Raw genomic sequence first — 19,112 nt, 5'->3', positions numbered from 1 at the left:
ATCGATGATTTTTCAATTTTTGTAGTATGGCAATGATACATAATAATTATTACATTAATTATTATTTACAATACATAAATTATATACATAACTCATTCCGTCATTCGTGAGATCAGACTAACATATTGTCAATTTACCAAGACATTTCATTAAAGAATTAATTATTTTCAGTCTGTTACATCAAAATTTCCATACATGACACATTCTTCGTCCTCTCTTAATATTTTGACTATAATTGTGAGTAACCTTACATAGTCATAAAAGACTAGCGGATTGTAACTAAAATAAAACAATGAAATACATTAATTGAGCCCTTCTCCGGGAAAGGTTTTTGGTTAAACATTATTTAATCTCGAAACAGGTGGCGTTGGATGTTTTATATTAGAATGGTGAAGTGCAGCGTATATCACATCTTTTTGAACTGATGCGTCCAGTTTCATTATTATTATAACAAAAATTACCGGTGAGGGGCTGAATTGTATATTAACAAATTGTTTTATAATGGAGAAAGTATTATAATGAAATAAATCAATGAATGATAACCATCCATCTCCCATAACTTGTATACAACACCGGATCTGGAATAATTTTGCATCTCAGATGCTAAATTCAAACCTGTACCCACAGATTCAGAGACAACTGCTTTAGCACTACATATCTTTATAAGAACATTGAAAATATTGAGCATTAGAGGTGGATTGTCAATTTTTTTTTTTGGTAAAATGCAATGGTAATCCAACATCTGTCCCAAATAAAATCATAATTAGCTAGTTCAATGCAATATTTCCTATCACAAGTTACTGACGGCTGTCCAATCCAGTGAGAGACAAATCAGTAATGTATGGACACCAAAATAGTTATCAATACATAGTTAAAACCACGATGACTGATATTAAACACTTTTAACCAATAACAAGTTCTACCGACTACTCGAAGAATGGGTTGGAGAAGGTGGACACTTAACATTGTCTTGTTTGGGTAACGGAATCGGAAAACCGTTATCCATCCGCTGATAGTGTGTCGGCCGTACGGAGCTCGCCGGTCGATGGTAATTTAGCTGGTCATACTCAATATCTGTGAAAAGAATAACACATTTCAATAAACAAAAAATTAATCCAGTTTTTATTCAATGAATCGGTAATAGAGAGAACACAAGATTTAATATTCTAGCAACTCCAAATTGATAAATATGCCATGTCATATTCCAAGAACCAATTATTTCGAAGTATCGACTGAACACGTGTATTAATTAAGGCGCTAAGTACCAAAAAAATAAAAACTGACATTTTTATAGAAAAATGTTCCATGTACCAAAGCCAATAACGTCAACTATGGTCTAAGTGCCTCAAGCAATTCAAAAAATACAGCAAAATATTTAAATGTGGTGACGTTGTAAGTCCATTGGCGTGTTTATTTATAATGATATAAGTACCACTGCAGTGGTCAACGGTATTTAACCTGATCCGTGCCATGGACGAATTAACTCGCCAAAGCATGTATGTCGCGTCAGGCCACGGACGAATATATTCGCGGATTCTTGTAAACATCATAACTTCTGAATAAACATTCTGTGTATATTTTCTAAACAATATTTATCATTTTAGTGTGAAAATATTCTCGATAAACTTGATAAACATGTTGTGTTACTAATTTTTCACAAATATTTATCATTCCGTTCCTATTTCATAATTTTTAAAGGATTTATTTTATTCCAAAAATAGCTGGGCTACAAGTGTAAATCTAGTAAAAATTGGCTGGCAGTGATAAGGTTAATATAATATAATTTAATATAATGGCTGACGACTGTGTGTTGACACTCGCGAGTTGTAATTCCTAAAATTATGGAAGCTGCTGAGATTGCTTTAACTGTGAAACCACATTTTTTAAAACGTCTGCTTCATGAAATTTTACTGCAATGACTCAGTATTTTGTAACCATAGGCAATATGTACTACTTTTTGTACTTAGCACCTTAATTAATATACGTATTCAACTGTTCAGCATGTTTTTTTGACGCGGGCCCTCACAGCCAAAACAGCCGAAGGCAAGATAGAGGAGAGCAATTATATCTTGAGATATGGTAATTTGGTAAATTCATAGCCAAATTGCAACACTAGTGCCACCATGCAGCGCATTAGGTCACAGATGTCATATCACATAGGCATGCAAGCATTGATTTACCATATAGGATAGGCCTTTAGCTAAATTCACATAGATTTAATGTGTACACAATTTCAAACGTATTCGGAGCCATTCATTGGTCGTCGTAGTAGTATTAACGATATGCAACCAATGAGGTATCGACTAATTAGTATGGAGTGGTAATCGGTCAATGAGATTTTATATCGGGTTTGCGCAAACTGAATGTGGGCAATGTACGATTTTCATTTGTAGGAATGTTTCCATAAGCACTATAGTTAATGTAGCTATGCACAATATACAATGTACTATATTATAAACGCGATATATAATACAACAATAATCATGTACAGAGATACATAATTCCAGTTATTATTTTAGGTTAACCAAACATAAAAGTGACATAATAAAAAAAATGTCAGTGGCATGGTGCATGCGCAGCAGATGATAAGTGTTAACTTGCAATTTAGATAACTACTTTGTATACAGAATTCATCCGAGAGTTATCTGTGCTATTTCGGATAGAGAAAATAATGGAAAGGAGTTATCGTGTAACTAGTTGGAATAGTCCTGCAGAAGCCCTGAGCAGAACTTAAATCTGCAACAATTGCATTCAAAACAATGTCTTTTACCAATAATGCAACCGGAACAATAGTAATTATGTACAAAAAAAAAATAACAACTAAGAGATATTAAGCAACGCACAACTTGCATACCTGCAAAGAACATCACAGGCATTAGGGTTAGTAAATAATAATAAATATTATTTAACCAATAAATAACTTTCAGAATGGTTTGTTATTTAAGGCCATGCATTAGTTGAGGCACGGTCTAAAAAGATCGTTGCTAGGCGATGTGCGGATTGCGGGTCGCGGGTGCAAAAGACGCCTGTCAAACGAAATATTATTTCTCATATAAATCCAACATACGTCCATTTTATGTTCTGTTTATTATTCTATTAGTAACAATAATAATATATTCATTGACATGTTTTCTTTTTAAAGTAAATGGGTAACGTTTTTAGTCATCTTTACACGATTTTAGAATTAATTGGCCCGACGCCATCACGCAGCAAAGTGACGTATGTCTGACTCGACGTTCTCTCAATGAATGCGAAGCGAGTACAAAATTTCGTCGCGCGTACAGTTGAAAATTATTTGGCGTTTCACTGATGCGTCACCTTAAGAATAGGTGACATTAAACCTCGTTTTTTATCATACTTATTAAAGAGGTTTCATTTTGTACTTTTTTCACAAACTTTTCAGAATCTCATGAAATCAGTGAAATGTCTCACGAACCTGGTTGGGAATCACTGTCTGGACTATCCTATTATTTTATACCAGCTCTACAGGTTTTATACATAAAGATAATGTAGAAAATTCTTTTACCTTTATGTTTTATTTCATCATATAAATGATCCACCTTTTCATCAACAACTTGATATACATTAGGATTTGTTGCGTCCGCATCTCTATTCTTTGTGGACATGTCGAAATCTGAAAAAAAAAAAGAAAACTTTTATAACACCACAGACTACTAAAATTTATACATACGCAACGAAGAGTACGTCTTTCTTTTTAACATGCAAGCACAGAGTTTTCAAGTAGGTAATGCTTTTGTAATTTTAACTATTACTATTGAAATCCTACGAGTGAAAAAAGCTGCTGTAGATTACCATCCACAGTTTTTGCGTCGCCACAAGACAATGCTGAAAATAGGAGGCGCCTTGAGACTCTATTCCATTTCTATCACGAAGAGTGGAGGTAGGCTGTGGAGATTTGACATAAATAGTACACTAGTAAACTAGTATTTAGTATTAATTTTAGTTGTAAACCGTTTTAGGGGCATTTGAAACTAGGCGCTTCACATAAATAAATTATGCAAATTTCAAATTAATCTGAGTTTACAACTTACATTCTTCATTGTCATCTGAGGAACCGGCCTTTGTCTTTTGAAACTTCTCAAAGTCAGTGTTGTTCAATTTCATAGTGAGATTGTTTCTTATGTGGTTGGTTCCGTTGTTAAGGAGGATTGTTGAATCGTCGGTTCTGTTGCTGTCGTACACCGGGTTATCAAAATGATGACGATCTAAAAAAAATACAATAGGTAAAAATTGTCCATACTTTGTAGTAGTCCTGATTCAAAAAATTCAATTCATAAATTCTATTGCTTGTTTCAAGTTTGGCATAGAGTCCCATTTTATTACAAGCTTGCAACAGAATATTAACAATATATAATAAAATTCATGCTTTGAAATTGATTGTATTACAAATTTATTAGCGTACATTTTGTGATTACTAATTCAATTTATTGATGTATACTGTGACGTTGCAGACGTCACCAACGGGCTAATTAACAATCATAATTAGTGGAGAGGTTTTTCTCTCGCGGGCAACACAAAAATCCTGCGGTTGGCACTTCAAGCTTCCGGGTTGGATGAGTGGTGGGGGGAATCGATGTCAGGCGATCGAATTTTGTTTGGATCTCCTTCCTTTTCTGGTTGACCCTTGGGAACGAGAGGACGTTGGGAGAAGCGATTCCCGCTTGGCAATTTGCCAAGCGGCTGTAAATACATTTCAATTTCATTTTTTTAGTATTAATTAATTTTAAGTTTTTGTTTTAATTATAACCTCACTCACATGTGGATATTTTGGTTTAAGTTTAAGTTAGTTGCTGAGAACTTATTGTGTTGATATTTTAGTTTGCAGACGCTGATATTGTGTCTTTTGTATAACGTAAATATTTATGTATTTTAACATCGTCGTTTATGAACGATGGTGATTTTTCTATGGTCTGATGTCGCCATTTTTGTACATTGACTTTTAATTACATTTTCTTTAAATACAGTGAGGTTAAAATTATCACGGTGTTTCATTTAATTTAATTGTATCCCATAATATTATGTTCTTTTATGTTCTTTTCTTTCATAGAAAAGGCTTTGGCGTCCAATAGAGTCAAGTTTTCAGTGCTCGCAATTAACTCCTGCAGCGGTATGGTAAACATTATCCATCGAATACCAATTGATTTCGATGGTCCTTTCCGTAACAGGATTGGAATTCATCAGAGAGATAGTGTGGAAACCCAGTACCCTGAGCTAGCGGTGCCTGTTGTCCACATAGCTTGGATAACAGTGTTAAATGGTGGTCGGTTGTTATTTTTTCATTTAACAATACGTCTTTAAAATCAGTGACATCCTGGAGTTGGAGTGTTATAGCTATAACTCAGCAATTAAATATTGGATAGTAATAAGTGATATATTGTTGGAAAGTCAAAAGTACAAAGTTAACAACAGGTGCGGGGCGCACGGAAAAGGGGGCGTAAGATAAGCCCAAATCGTGTCAGTCTGGGAACTTCAGCCGCCATTAACACACAAACAATATGAGTATCAAAGCTACATGTGTAAAATGTCTGCAGCTTTGTTTTTATAATAATTGTGAAGACCGGTTACAATTTTTGAAAATTATAGGGACATATGAAACATATACAGTAAAACCCCGTTAATTTAAAATCGACACGACAGAAAACTGAAAAAAAAGATTTACGCAATACTATGGCAAAAAAACAGTAAAACTTTTTGAACAATTTTGTAAAATTATTCGAAATAGCCATAAAATACATTTTATGAATTTTCGCGAAAATTTCGATTTACAGCGAATTTCGAATTAACCGTGTTCGTATTAATGGGATTTTACTATACAGTCAAAACCAATGATAGTTTGTGTGCCCTGTGTATCATTCTTCTCATACTACATGTCTGTTCTCAAATCATGCTGACTTTGTAACTGTGGCAAGAAATAAATGTCATTGAATGTAAGCATTATTTCATTTCTCAACGATGTATTCTACGTACAAGACGTATTCTAAATTTAAGTACATGTCTGTCTCTGTCTGTACAAAAGTTTTAGTAAATAAACCAGTTAAAATAAAGTAAAAAAAACATTATTTTCTTCATTGGGATCTCATGACTGAGGATTGCAGCAACCCAGATGTTTTGACCAGCGACTATACCCAATTAAAAACAACCAATCATCACTATTGAATTAGGATTCACTTCATCGGTATCCATTTTTTGATAAAGCTACTGAAAGATGAAAATTACATGCTAACTACTTACTTACAACTAACATGGAATCTTTAAATAACTATATTTCACAAGATATTGGACAATGTGTTGATGTTTGAAATGATAACAAACCTGGGCGAGACTGGGGATCGGCGGTATAGTGTACATGCGCAATCTCCGTTTTGAGGTTCTTCACTCGTGAGCGGAAGTAGAAGACAATTCCAATGATTATCAGCACCAAGACGATCATCACCACAACTCCCGCCGCTATGGCACCGTTGTTTGCTAGAATTCAACACACATAGTTATTTTAAATCAACTGTTTTGTTAATACAAGAGAAGTGAGTTATCTTAGTATAAAAAGCGTTGAATCTAAAGAAGAAACCAAGCATTGTCAAGCCACAATGATACTGTGCTAAATCACAATTATTTCCATAATTTCAACCCATCCAAGAAGATATCAACGTCTACTTGAATGCCATTTTCTTTTTGTTATGACAGGATCAATCACAGAATTATATTAAATTGATAAAAATATAAGACAAAAAATAGTTTTGACTATTTATGTCTGCCTCCACCCTTCGCTACTGTTTAACATTAATATGTCATCCGGGTAGATGAACCCAAAGATTTCACAAAATGCTTTAAGGCTTCTGCTAAAAATTTTTACTTAACATAATATGTTATTTTATGTCTAGTATCATAAGCATGAAAACCATCAAGATAGTGTGATCCGTCAATCTCGGTTTTGTCAGGAGTTCCGTCAGGCAGGAGCTACTTGGCATCTGTCGACCAGATGGCAAGCAACCTGATAGTAGTACGATGATTCCATGGAGGTAAGGGAAATGTTTGGTGTGGGATGCCACTGTGGTGGATACACACTCGGAATCTCACCTGAATAAATCAGTGCAATCATCAGGTTCAGCAGCTCTTTTAGCTGAGTCTAACAAAGCCAAAAAATACGACTGTCACCTAATTATATTGTCTGTCCCCTGTGTTTCGAAACATTCTAATAAAATTAAACTCAAAATTTTGAAGACTGTGTTATTTCTAACGAATGTTAATAAGCTATAATTGATAAAGGATAAGATCACATGCGTTAACTTACTGTTGTTGTCTTCATCAAGCAACATTCCACTATTGAGCCTCGTGTCACAGGTTTCTCCTCCGAAGCCCTGACGACACATGCAGCCAAAAGCCGCGTGGCAGATGTACTTCTCCGAAGGACATTGACAAGCGTTCATGCAGTGCTCGCCGTAGTACCCCTCCGAACAGACTGGAACACAACATTTTATTACTACATATTCGATTCTCTAGTTCAGGGGTTGGCAAAACGCAGCAAGACCCACATTTAGCTTAATATTGAATTTATTAAAATTTCACTACTAAGAACAGTAGTTTCCAATTTTATTGTACCTGAACTCAAATAAACATCTGTGTTAACATCAGTAAAAATCCTGTCTCATTCTTGATTTAATTTGTCCAGAAGTGTTTTTATGCTTTATTTTTTATCATTTTTACTCTGTCTCTTCAAGGTGTCAAGATTGTCTTTAACCCTTTCTAAGCGTTACGAATCCCGACTTAGTACAACAGTGCGCGTTGTTATTTCAAGCATCAATAAATCGTAATAAATGTCAGTCAAACATACACAAATAGAGTAGTAAAAAATCGGAGTCAAGTTCAAAAATGATTATGACAGAACCTAATATTTTATGTGACTCTAAAAATAAACATTCGTCGCCTAAAACTGATAAGAAATCACGAACAAGATTTCTTCATTGAAAAAATGCCGGCTTACTCGAGCGGCGCCATGACACTTACGAAATGGTGCTGGACTAATGCGTCGATGACAGATTAACAAGTGTAAGAACAGTTCAGTATTATAGTCTACGGCTACGATTTCGACAAATATGTCATACACATAATGAATAATAATATGGTTTATGACTTTTATGAGCATTTTTGTTGAGTGTGTTAAAAAAATATCAGTCATAAATAGCTCATTTTTATAGCATCCAGGACATCTCAAACTGTGTAACTTTTATTTGAACTCCCATACACATTGCAGCACTGCAGGTCGAGTATAAATAAATCATCCTTGAGAACTACTGGCTATTTGAGAGTAATGTACTTACCACCAGTGCCTGGTTTGTACCTACCATTGACTCCGAACTGAATGGAATCGAATGACACATAGTTTATAACAAAACGGTTTATTTTTCGAATACCTATTAGGCTATTACAATTCGTAAAATATTAAATTTCAAACACTTTTTGCACTTCTAAATGCTTTATAGTCACCACAATTTTATTTTCAAGTTCATTTGTTTTTTTTTTTATTATATTACTTCAATAACCTGTGGGTCTATTCTATACTTATCGAACACTAAAGTGATAAATAGTATCAAACTTAGGGTAGGTTTGTATCAAAATATTAGCACTTATTGTAACAATTACACGAAGTTGGTTTTTATTGTTGCAATAAGTGCGATATTTCAACAGCAGCAAGATAGGTGCTGTTAAAATATAGCACTTATTGCAACAATAAAAACCAACTTCGTGTAATTGTTACAATAAGTGCTAACATTTTGATACAAACCTACCCTAAGTATGATAATATTTATTACTTTATCACTTTAGCGGTCGATAAGTATAGAATAGACCCACTGGTACTAGAATAGGTAATCTCTTATTTTATTATAATGACATGATAGTAAGTAACTCGAGTTATTTTCGACTATAAATATAAGAAGAATTCTCCATAAAAAAAAATAGTAGTCATGAATCAAACCCTTTTGAATAGTGTTACGAAAAAAATAATTCTCAAGTGTCTGTCTCACACCAGCAGACGATGATTTGCCGCGCAGTGTATAAAAATTCAGTAGCGCGGGACCTGGTGTAGCGTAATACGACAATTTCCGCATTTATGCGGGAACGGGCATCTGATTGTTCGTGTCTTTTCTTTATAAATGGCTGATAACTAGGGTAAATAAATAATTTTTGTCTGTTTCACCTAATTCTATAACCAGAAAATAGTATTTAAAAATGTTAATCAATGATAAACAAAGAGACATATTGAATCGCGGACTCCTAGGTATATTTAAATGACACCTTGTTCAAATTATTTTCCGAAACTATTTACTCGCGGATAATATAATAGCAGATAGGCGAATGAATGCAATCTCCAAAAGCATTCCTTTTGTAAAAATATTTTGTAAATTCACTTTGATCAATATAAATTTCGAATATTCTATTTAACAGTTTACGCACCAAATAGTTTTTCAATCATTAAAAAACAATATAACTTATTATATCGCAAACTCGTATCGTTACAAACACGTCAGTCAAATGTCTTCGACGCACATGCACTAAGAAGCGATAAGACACTATATACGCGGCAAATTTGAATTGGCCCGATGACTGATATTTTTTTATTCAAGACACGCTCCCGAAAAATATTTATTTAAATTAGATAGAACAAAAGTTTAGGCTATCCATTGACAGATGTCAAGAGAAGGATGATTTCTGAATAAATTAAATCAATGTTCGAATTATTCGCGCCTGGCCGAAAGGAGTACTAGGCAAACGAAAATCGAAATGACTTTAGTCAGCTGACGCGCGGATGACTCGCGCGTATAGGCTGACTAAAGTCAGTTGCCGCGTTAGAAAGGTTAAATATGTACTGAAGACAAATGAATGCTGGATATGATTTGATAGAACTCACTTTCATTGCAATGCGTTCCGGTGTAGCCAGGTTTACACTTGCAGTGGCCATCGTTTCCTCGACAGCTTCCATGCTCACTGCACCGGCACCGCTGGTCACAGTTCATGCCCCAAGTACCGTCCGGGCATGGCACGTCACAAGTCGGTCCCATCCACCCTGGACTACACGTGCACGCCCCTACAAATGTAAACATTTATTTTACACGTTTATTATAAATGTCGCTTTGGCTAAACACTAGGTGCAATTTAACATAATATATGATCATAAAATACCCAATATTTAATATGATTTCTTCAATCCTAATTTATCTTTGAGCTAAATTTAAACCAATCACTGTTTTTTATCACAATTTTCATGTTATTCATTGGAATACTTTCTTTTTGAGTACAAGCATGGAGTTTTTAAAATTGTCAAATTTTAGCAGTCATCCTACAATTACAATCACACACGTGATACTATACAGAGTTGGTTTCGGCTTCATTGTCAATGTAGTGCGTCTGACAAATTTAAATATGTGTAAATAGTCTTCGAAAATTGCAAAAATTTATGTAAAATTGATATAAAGTTAAGTGAATTAAAAAACTTAATAGCTCGCTTTTACTTGGTTTAACATGGCTTATAAAAAAAAAGTTGGAAGATTTGATTATTTTGTAATGTAAACCATTTGTTATGTTAATTAATTAATATACACAATTTTGAAAACACTTCAGAGAGAATATATTACAAACAATACAACATAGGAATCAAACCTGCATCTCTCGGGTATCGCGCCCACGCACATAGACCACTATGCTAAAGGAGTCATACTTAATTGACATAAATTTTAACAATTGGCTTTTTAATACTCACTCAAGTGCTTTTCAAATTGAGTTACTATTGGCGATCAGAAGTATTTTCAAAATTATGTATGTTCAATAATTAGAATTCTACATTCTTAAATCTAGCATATAGTTATTTAAAAATTATCAGCAAGTTCAAGTTACAATAAAAAATCTTGGAGTGATCTGTGACGTCGGTTAGTAATTAAAAATACTTTGATTTAAAATACAAAAGCCGATCGCCAATAGTAGCTCAATTTGGAAATCACTTCAGTGAGTATTTAAAAGCCAATAGTTAAAAGTTGTCACAATTGTGAATGACTCCTGTAGCATAGTGGTCTATGTGCATGGGCACAATACTCGAGAGATGCAGGTTCGATTCCTGCGGGGTGGGGTGTCTTACTTTTTTAAAAAAGATTTTTTCTATTGGTTATAATATATTTTCTCAGAAGTATTTTCAAAATTATGTATGTTCAATAATTAGAATGTTACATTCTTAAATCTTGTGAAAAAAATAGTTAATTACAATTAATAGTGTCTCGTAACCCTGCAATTTTTCATGTTCCACCCAAGTTTCCCCTTAAAATTAAATATCAATATTATACATACTCAAAATACGGATATATCACGCGGACAGGAACACGACACGGAAAAAGGACAATAATAATAACAAAACACAAGTTAAGCACGTAGCGCAAATAAGCCTGAAACGATGTTTTATGTGTCAATGAAAAAAAACTACTGTATTATACTAAATATTTACGAAAAGAAAAATAAATATTTAATACAATCTGTCGTGTAAGATGTCATTTTTTGATCTATCATTGCATGATACCATGCAAAGGTACATAAACTGTTTGAACCGATACATTCTCTTAATTCATCGGTAGGTATCCTGTCATGGAGTGGTGAAAATGTTTACCGGTAATGTGATTGCAATCGCCATGTAGACAGATGCATTTATTGGAGCAATCGTGTCCGTAGAAGTCCAGCGGGCAGGGATGTTCGCACGTCATGCCTATATAACCGGCGTTACATTTCTGCTTTCCAGTTACATGGTGACATGGTGTATCTAAAAAAGTAAAGATTGTTTACGTTTCTATCTTAAGTTTACTTCTATGAGTGTTTATATAAAAAAATACCATGGAAACCACAATAATTCATTGGTTATCAAATTACTATTTTAATTTCAATACATTAAAAATATCATTATAATATATCAATGGGTTAGTGCATAAATATTGTATGTCCAGTCAGGACATCGAAGATGAGATGAAAGTGTTAGGCATCTAAATGGCGGTTTTGTGTTCCAAGTTTAAATTATTTGTTTTCTTTTTCATTGTATTTTGAAATTAGAACAATATGTCGATTTTTATTAAGCATCTACCCTTAATTATTGCAATATAATATACTCTGTGGAAAGCAGTGGCGAAGACTACCTGTTGAAGGAAGGTATGTTGTAGGTCAAAGTCTATGACAGCCATATTTACGGGACTTAAATTTGAATTTTGTTTCATTTTCAGTATTTTACTGATACAATTTACCGAACATAAAATAGTTTACTTTTTTATATTATAGATATTTAAAAATGCCAAACCGGGAATCAAAATACCAATAAAAATTCTACAGCTTCGTAAGTTCTCGTAAAATAATGTAGTCAATGCACAATATAGACGTTGTCATGAAAGCTTCACCCATTTAATATAATGAATTAGACAGTCTTCCTATCTCAGAGACAACCATCAAAATTCTTACAAAAAAAACTTTACATTATATTATGCCTTTGTTTACATAAATATGTTAGTAGAAGATTCGATAGACTCAGATACATTATAATATCTATGTGTATTTGAATACCAAATATTATGAAATATTATAATGTGAATTGAATTGTAAAAATTACAGTTGAAACAATGAAAATTTTATAAGCACATTTAGCGCGCACACAGGAAAATGGTTTGGGGGGGGTCCGTTTTGAAAAAATATCCATAATAATTTATTATTGATTTTTAATGGGGTTAACAAAATCTAGCAGGTGCCACTGAGTTCACCATTTTCCCCACACACTACTTACAGCATCTCGTCACTTCAGCCAGCATATTTAGAATATAACCCCATACCCAGACACTCTACATTTTGAGACTAGTTATAAACACCCGAACCTGTAGGTGTCACCAAGAGTTCTAACAGTCATAATTATTAGGATCATTAGTGACCATTTGTATCGTCTGCGCTGTTTTGACTTTTAGACGTGACGCATAACCCCCCTCCCCCCCGTGTGCACGCATGAAATACATAGAAGGTATTGAAGATTACTATTAAAACATCAATACCTTCTATTCACTGATATACCTACATAGAACCTCGATTATCGGGAATATAATTGGGGATGAAGATAGTCCGGATAACGATAATAAATGAACACTCAAATTTATATATAAGTAATCTGATTTTACTACATAATTTTTGAAAATTCCACCTTTTTTCATTACTTATGTATTTTTAATAATAATCTTACAAAACCGATGATCGTATATAATTCCGGATAATCAAGGTTTTACTTTATCTCAAAACTGCTAAAATATGTACATACCAGGTTTTGCATTTATAAACTTAAGAAAAAATGTATTTTTAAAATTAACATTTACCTAAAAGTAAAATTAAGTTGTTAATATCCAATACCACTTTTTACAAGGAAAGTTTGTTAATAGTACATCCACAATATTATATTGCTTGTTAATAATTATACCAAGGTTTTTACAATGTTTTGGAAAGGTAAATAAGTATAGACATTTCGGAAATATTCCAGCTCCTATCTTAAAAGGAGAATTGAACTTTACTGCGTCTTTGAGACTTGTGTGAAAACTACCCGTCATAAGTTATAGACATGTCAAAGTTTCATGAATTTTGAATGAGATCTTCAGTTTACAAGTACATACATTTCAAATTCAGAATTTAAAACCATTAAATACATCAATTTCTGAGTGGGTTTAAATCTGATGTAATGGACTTATTCCCAAATATTGGCAACATAAAACAAACTTTACCAATTTTCGCTAATGGTTCAATTAAAAACTAATAAATTATTATTACATGACAATAGTTGTTCAAATGAAATACAAAATTCTATGATAAATATACGACATTGTAGTATTAAAGCACTTGAAGGCATTTCTAGAATGTATTTAATTTGTTAACCAGAGCAAAATAAATATTGTTTGGAACTGGAGCGTGACCCTTTGTTTCATTGGTTTACAATGATTAATTGATTGACTGCTTGTGGTTTTCGAGAGATGTGGGCGAAAATAATGATGTCTGTTAGAAATGAATCCGTAATGCGAAATGAATTGCAACTAATGTGGTATAACAGAAGACAGTAAATTATTTTTTTTGTCTTCACTTTCATATATTTAGTGTCCATCTAGTACCTATATACCAGGAGTGTCAATAAGGTCGATCGCCAAAAGTATTTTTTAATTTATTTATTCATAATTTGGAAGCAGATAAGTTTTCAAATCTATTAAAATATGCTGAAAATTTGTACGCCTGTTTTGGTTTGACATACTTGTGCGAATCAGCGTTTTCACAAATGAAAATTATAAAATCAAAGTACAGAACAACTTTAACGAATGAATATTTGGAATCATGTTATTACACCCCCAATTATACAAAAATTGTAGACAACATACAAAATAATTCAAGGTCTGTAGCATCCGGAAGCTCAAAATAAAATTTATGTATTCAAAATAAAATAACTAGTTATGTAAATAAAAAATTTCTTTCTACAACACTTTATTTAATTTTCTCAGTAAGATTCTATTTTGGTTTAAAAATATATCTATTATAATATACTATCCTTATATATTATAATGTCCTTAATTTCAGAAAAAGTAGATTGCAGAGGATTTTTCTTCTCCAAAGTAATCTTATGTTAAAATTGGTTGACACCCCTGCTATATACAGTATTCTTCAGCATAAGTGTATCTAACTAATAATGAAGTACCTAGCATTAGAACTATGGATGGATCTATGGAGTTACATAGTCAACTTTAGTATGAGTACTTAAGTGTATACAAAAATGAAAGATAATTATTTATTAATTATTACCTAAATGATAGATACTATGTGAATGAAACATGAATACTAGAGATTCTAATTGATTTCGTCATATATTTTGAATATCATAATTTTTGTCAAAAATAGCATGTTTTCATCAACAAAAGAAAATAAATAAGTATTGCTTATCTAAGGTGATAAATATCAAAATATTTATGGAAATTACGAGTACCTAGAGTCCTATCTCTCACAAGACTACGGGATCAGTAATAATATACATAATTGTGAAACTTTGTATAAATTGTATTATCAATAGGAAATATTATTTACTATAAACATATCACAGAAGCGCGACGCCGAGCGAGAGATAACGATACAATAGATTTCATGAAAGAACAGTCGAAAATAAAAACGGTAACACTAATTAAATTTAAATGTAATTCGTGCAATTTCAAGGTTTGATAATTGTTCCATTATAAATGACAGATATTCAAGTTTTTCTTGTTTATGTAAATTAATTTATCAAATCGGTAGATACAAGATGAAAAAATTGGCAATATTTCATTAATTCCGAATGATAGAATAATTTTACAAAATTATCATGTAGGTATCTGTTTATTCCTGGAATTGAAAATTTTATGAGATTGCAATCTAATTGATTGATAAATTTTATAAAATTATCATGTACAATATCATCACTAAATTAATTGAAATGATAATCTAAAAATTAACAATAACAATAACAAAAAGATTAATGTTTTCAATATGGAATGACATCAATAAAAAATAGATACAAAAAGATCAATGGATTACACTAAAATTGTCATTTAAATGTTGACACTTAAACGATAATTTTTTCAAGATTTATAATATCAATTGTTGGAAGACAAAAAGTCGTAAGTGATAATTCACAACATTACAGTTAAGTAGAGCAATTTATTGATTTCATAATATATTTTCCACACTGCAAAAACAATAGCTGTTATTTCGTTACAGAATAACTCTTGATTATAAAATTTTGGGACAATAAAGACAACATTCTAAATAACTCATTTTCGCCATAACACGCTTATTGCTCTTTTGACTTAGATACCTATTGTCCGACAACAAGAAATTGGCGATAACAGGAAGTCGCTGTAATCGCACGTACAAGACTTCTAGTAACGTATCTGTCATGGCGACAACGCGTGCTAGAGGTGTGTTTAAATAATGTATCGGCTTTCCTTTTAGATGCTACTACTTTTCTCCTTCGCAATAAGCCAAAAGATTATTAATAATAATTCTAATACCAATCCTAACCGTTTGACATATTATTATAAATTATTATTAATAATATATTATTAAAAGTTTCAAATTATGTAAATGGACAGATCCGTACACCACGGAAGCGTAAATAGAAATGATAAATTTGGGAGCATTCCTCACATGAAAACGGAAGTGTGATTAGGCTGCACTGGAGGGGATTGGTAGTTCACAGTTTTAACACGTAGACAAGAAGTTCTTGTTCGACAGTAGATATATTAGTTTAAAATAAAATGTCGAAAGAGTGATCAAAAAATATTTAATGTTTTTCTAGTTTCTACAAAACAAAATCTAAAAATCAATGTCGGCTTATACTTTAGGTTGAAAGAACAAAGATGTTTAAAGCAATCGATAGCCATGCCTCATGCTATATAAGTATTCCACGTTTTGTATACCATAACATAATTTAAAACCCTCCTTTGTCATGCACCATACAGTGATACACAACCATTCAAATATACTGAAAAATCTCGGAAAACCCTTATCTAGTCGACACATAAATATTGCAGTTGATACGTTGACAGGGGTAAAAAATAACAATCGTTTTCACTTTACAAATTTACTACAAAATTAAATCTGGCTGTTTGTCCGTTTTTATAACATTTTAAAGTCTTCAATAGGTTAATGCATTTTGTAAAAACTTATTATTGGATATTTTTAATATAATAATCGTTTAGAAACCAAAAAGGTAACAAATTGTGTTATTCCACCAAATTTTGCAAATTCAAGGAATGGTCCATTTTTGAGTGAGTTCCATGGTTGAGAATCAGTGCTCTATTGACACAAACACGTATACCATATTAAAATATGATCGATCCAACTTTCAAATTTATCATGATAATATCAATAAAGAGAAGAGATGCCTTTTCGAGGCAAGAATAGACATCAGAAGAGTGTGGGATGACCGATGACATTAAGAGGATGATCGGAGTAAGATATGAATGCTCGTTGTATGTGGATGGAGACGCGGAAAGACTTTATCTAGTTGCGGACATAGACGAGCTTAAGGTGGATTGTATTCATATAATTGGTCAGCTTTAAAGCACTACCTAATTTATTGTGTAATTAATGCAATGATATGAAAAATCTATTATCAACTACAAATAAGTCCACATTCAGTCAAAATGTAACAAAAAAATATGGACATATTCGCGATTTTTTTTAAAACAGAATGACTTACAGAATCCCGATTATTGAAAATGATGGATTTGTAGCGGCACCTGTCTTGGATTTGCTGCACACGTGTCTTGCTCTTACATTTGACACAAAAAACACTGTTTACCACAGTCAAAATGTGGACTTATCAGTTTTTGAAAAGACACTTCATACACGATATTCAAAACACAAAATCGTCATAAATCAATACAATGACAATACAGTAATAATAATTTTATAGTTAGTCAAATATTACACGTATATATCTAAATATTAATTATATACATAGTCACAATCAATCTGAAATCAATCATAACAAGTCCACAGAAACCAGTACAAATTACCTGTTCAAAGGTAATCAGACATTGCTTCTTCACTTCAATTATTAACTTTGTAATATTATTTCGATCATTTTAAGTTTAAAAATATATATACAGTTATGTAACATGATTTTACCATTAGTTACATGGTAGTATAATTGGTTACACGACATAACCAAACTGCATAGGGGTCTAATTAGAAATGATTAGTGATTAGATGATTATAGTTATCGTTGGTTAAGAGTTATGACAATCGGAGCAGTATATCCATAGAAGCTCAAAGTGTGTTATAATATGGCTAACAAGCAGTAGATCCAAACAAAGCAGGGTGTGAGTGAGAAAAAGAATATTAAAAGGGAAAAACCAAGACTAAAATAAATAACAAATTAAAAAAAGCGTAATTAATTTAATAATACATAAAATTTTAATAAAGACGAGTTAGTAAAATACTAAAGGATGATTAATAAAAATAATGTTATTCAAACAAAAATAAGGAGTTATTAAAAAAAAAATTAATAAAGGAAATAAAAACCGGGGATATTGATGGGACACTTTTCGGCGCAGGCGTATCCAAAGAATCCCGGCGGGCAGGGCTGGTCGCAATGGGGGCTCCGCCATCCGCGGGCGCACGCGCACTCCCCTGTCTCGGGATCGCACGAAGCCTTGTTCGAGCATGGACACGTCTCACTGCACGAGTCCCCGAACACACCCAGGGGGCATCGCGTCTCGCAACGAACACCTGAGACCCAAACCCCACGATTGGTATTCTATTCTGTTCTCTTATTCTACTGTTTGGGACATATCTGACCTTTCCAGGAGTCTACTGTGAGGCAATATCGGACCTTTTATCTTTTATGCATGAGATATTTTTGTAAGATGTAACTCAATGTATTCATTAGTAGATAGACTTTCATTGTCAACAAGGATTTTTTCTAAAAGCAGATCTTTCCTAACAAGGTCTAAGCGATTTATAATCAAGTGATACACAGTGTGTGGTTGTAGTTAAGTCCACGTAGATGTTTTACGAGGAGAGATATCTTCCCATTGTTTGTACAAAACATTGCACGTATATGACATCTGTTCCAGCACAACAAACTACACTATAGTTATATATAGATGGAAGCATTTTAAAATGTTTCATGGGCCGCAATAAATAGCATGAAGGGCGGCATGCGGCCTAGGGTAGCGGGATTAATAGCAACACTTAAAATATAACAGCGTAATGCAGAATCAATAGACATCAAACTTACAATGTCGAAATTTGTTTATCTTCTCTACTTCCACTCGTAAATATGGTTCTGTATTACATATACTCTTTGTAAATAATATATAATATATGAAAATTTATTAATTTATTCCAGCCATACCATATTGGCACGATTTCTGTAATATGAAAATAATACCTTTATTTTATTTTCAAAACCCGTTAACTCCAGTTAATGTCGTAAGACCAAATTAAAATATGTAAAAACAACTGATCTCAGTATTTATTCTGTAGATTCTAAATATTTTAAAAGCACCAGGTAATTTCATTGC

At 32.7% G+C, this 19,112-nt stretch overlaps 1 protein-coding gene across 2 annotated transcripts in view; it reads right to left on the bottom strand.

Annotated features, from left to right (window-relative positions):
* Nucleotides 1-19,112, bottom strand: part of drpr (multiple EGF like domains draper) — a 37,983-nt gene continuing 18,871 nt past the window's right edge. The window contains exons 10-17 of one of the 2 annotated variants that reach the window (XM_085953207.1): nt 18,109-18,315; nt 11,666-11,815; nt 9,926-10,102; nt 7,310-7,477; nt 6,334-6,486; nt 4,053-4,226; nt 3,527-3,634; nt 1-1,074 (exon numbers count right to left, since the gene is read on the bottom strand). In XM_085953207.1, the coding sequence (XP_085809333.1) occupies nt 920-1,074; nt 3,527-3,634; nt 4,053-4,226; nt 6,334-6,486; nt 7,310-7,477; nt 9,926-10,102; nt 11,666-11,815; nt 18,109-18,315 (1,292 nt within the window). In that variant the 3' untranslated portion in view covers nt 1-919. The remainder of the gene's footprint in view (nt 1,075-3,526; nt 3,635-4,052; nt 4,227-6,333; nt 6,487-7,309; nt 7,478-9,925; nt 10,103-11,665; nt 11,816-18,108; nt 18,316-19,112) is intronic. The other variant, XM_085953215.1, reaches the window with a different exon arrangement.

This window comes from Rhyacophila brunnea, unplaced genomic scaffold (assembly GCF_057557595.1).
Source record: "Rhyacophila brunnea isolate RB1 unplaced genomic scaffold, BYU_Rbru_1.0 scaffold_10, whole genome shotgun sequence".
In the NCBI taxonomy this organism is placed as follows: domain Eukaryota; kingdom Metazoa; phylum Arthropoda; class Insecta; order Trichoptera; family Rhyacophilidae; genus Rhyacophila; species Rhyacophila brunnea.
Note: the sequence above shows the minus strand (reverse complement) of the source record. Positions and strands in the feature narration are given on the sequence as shown.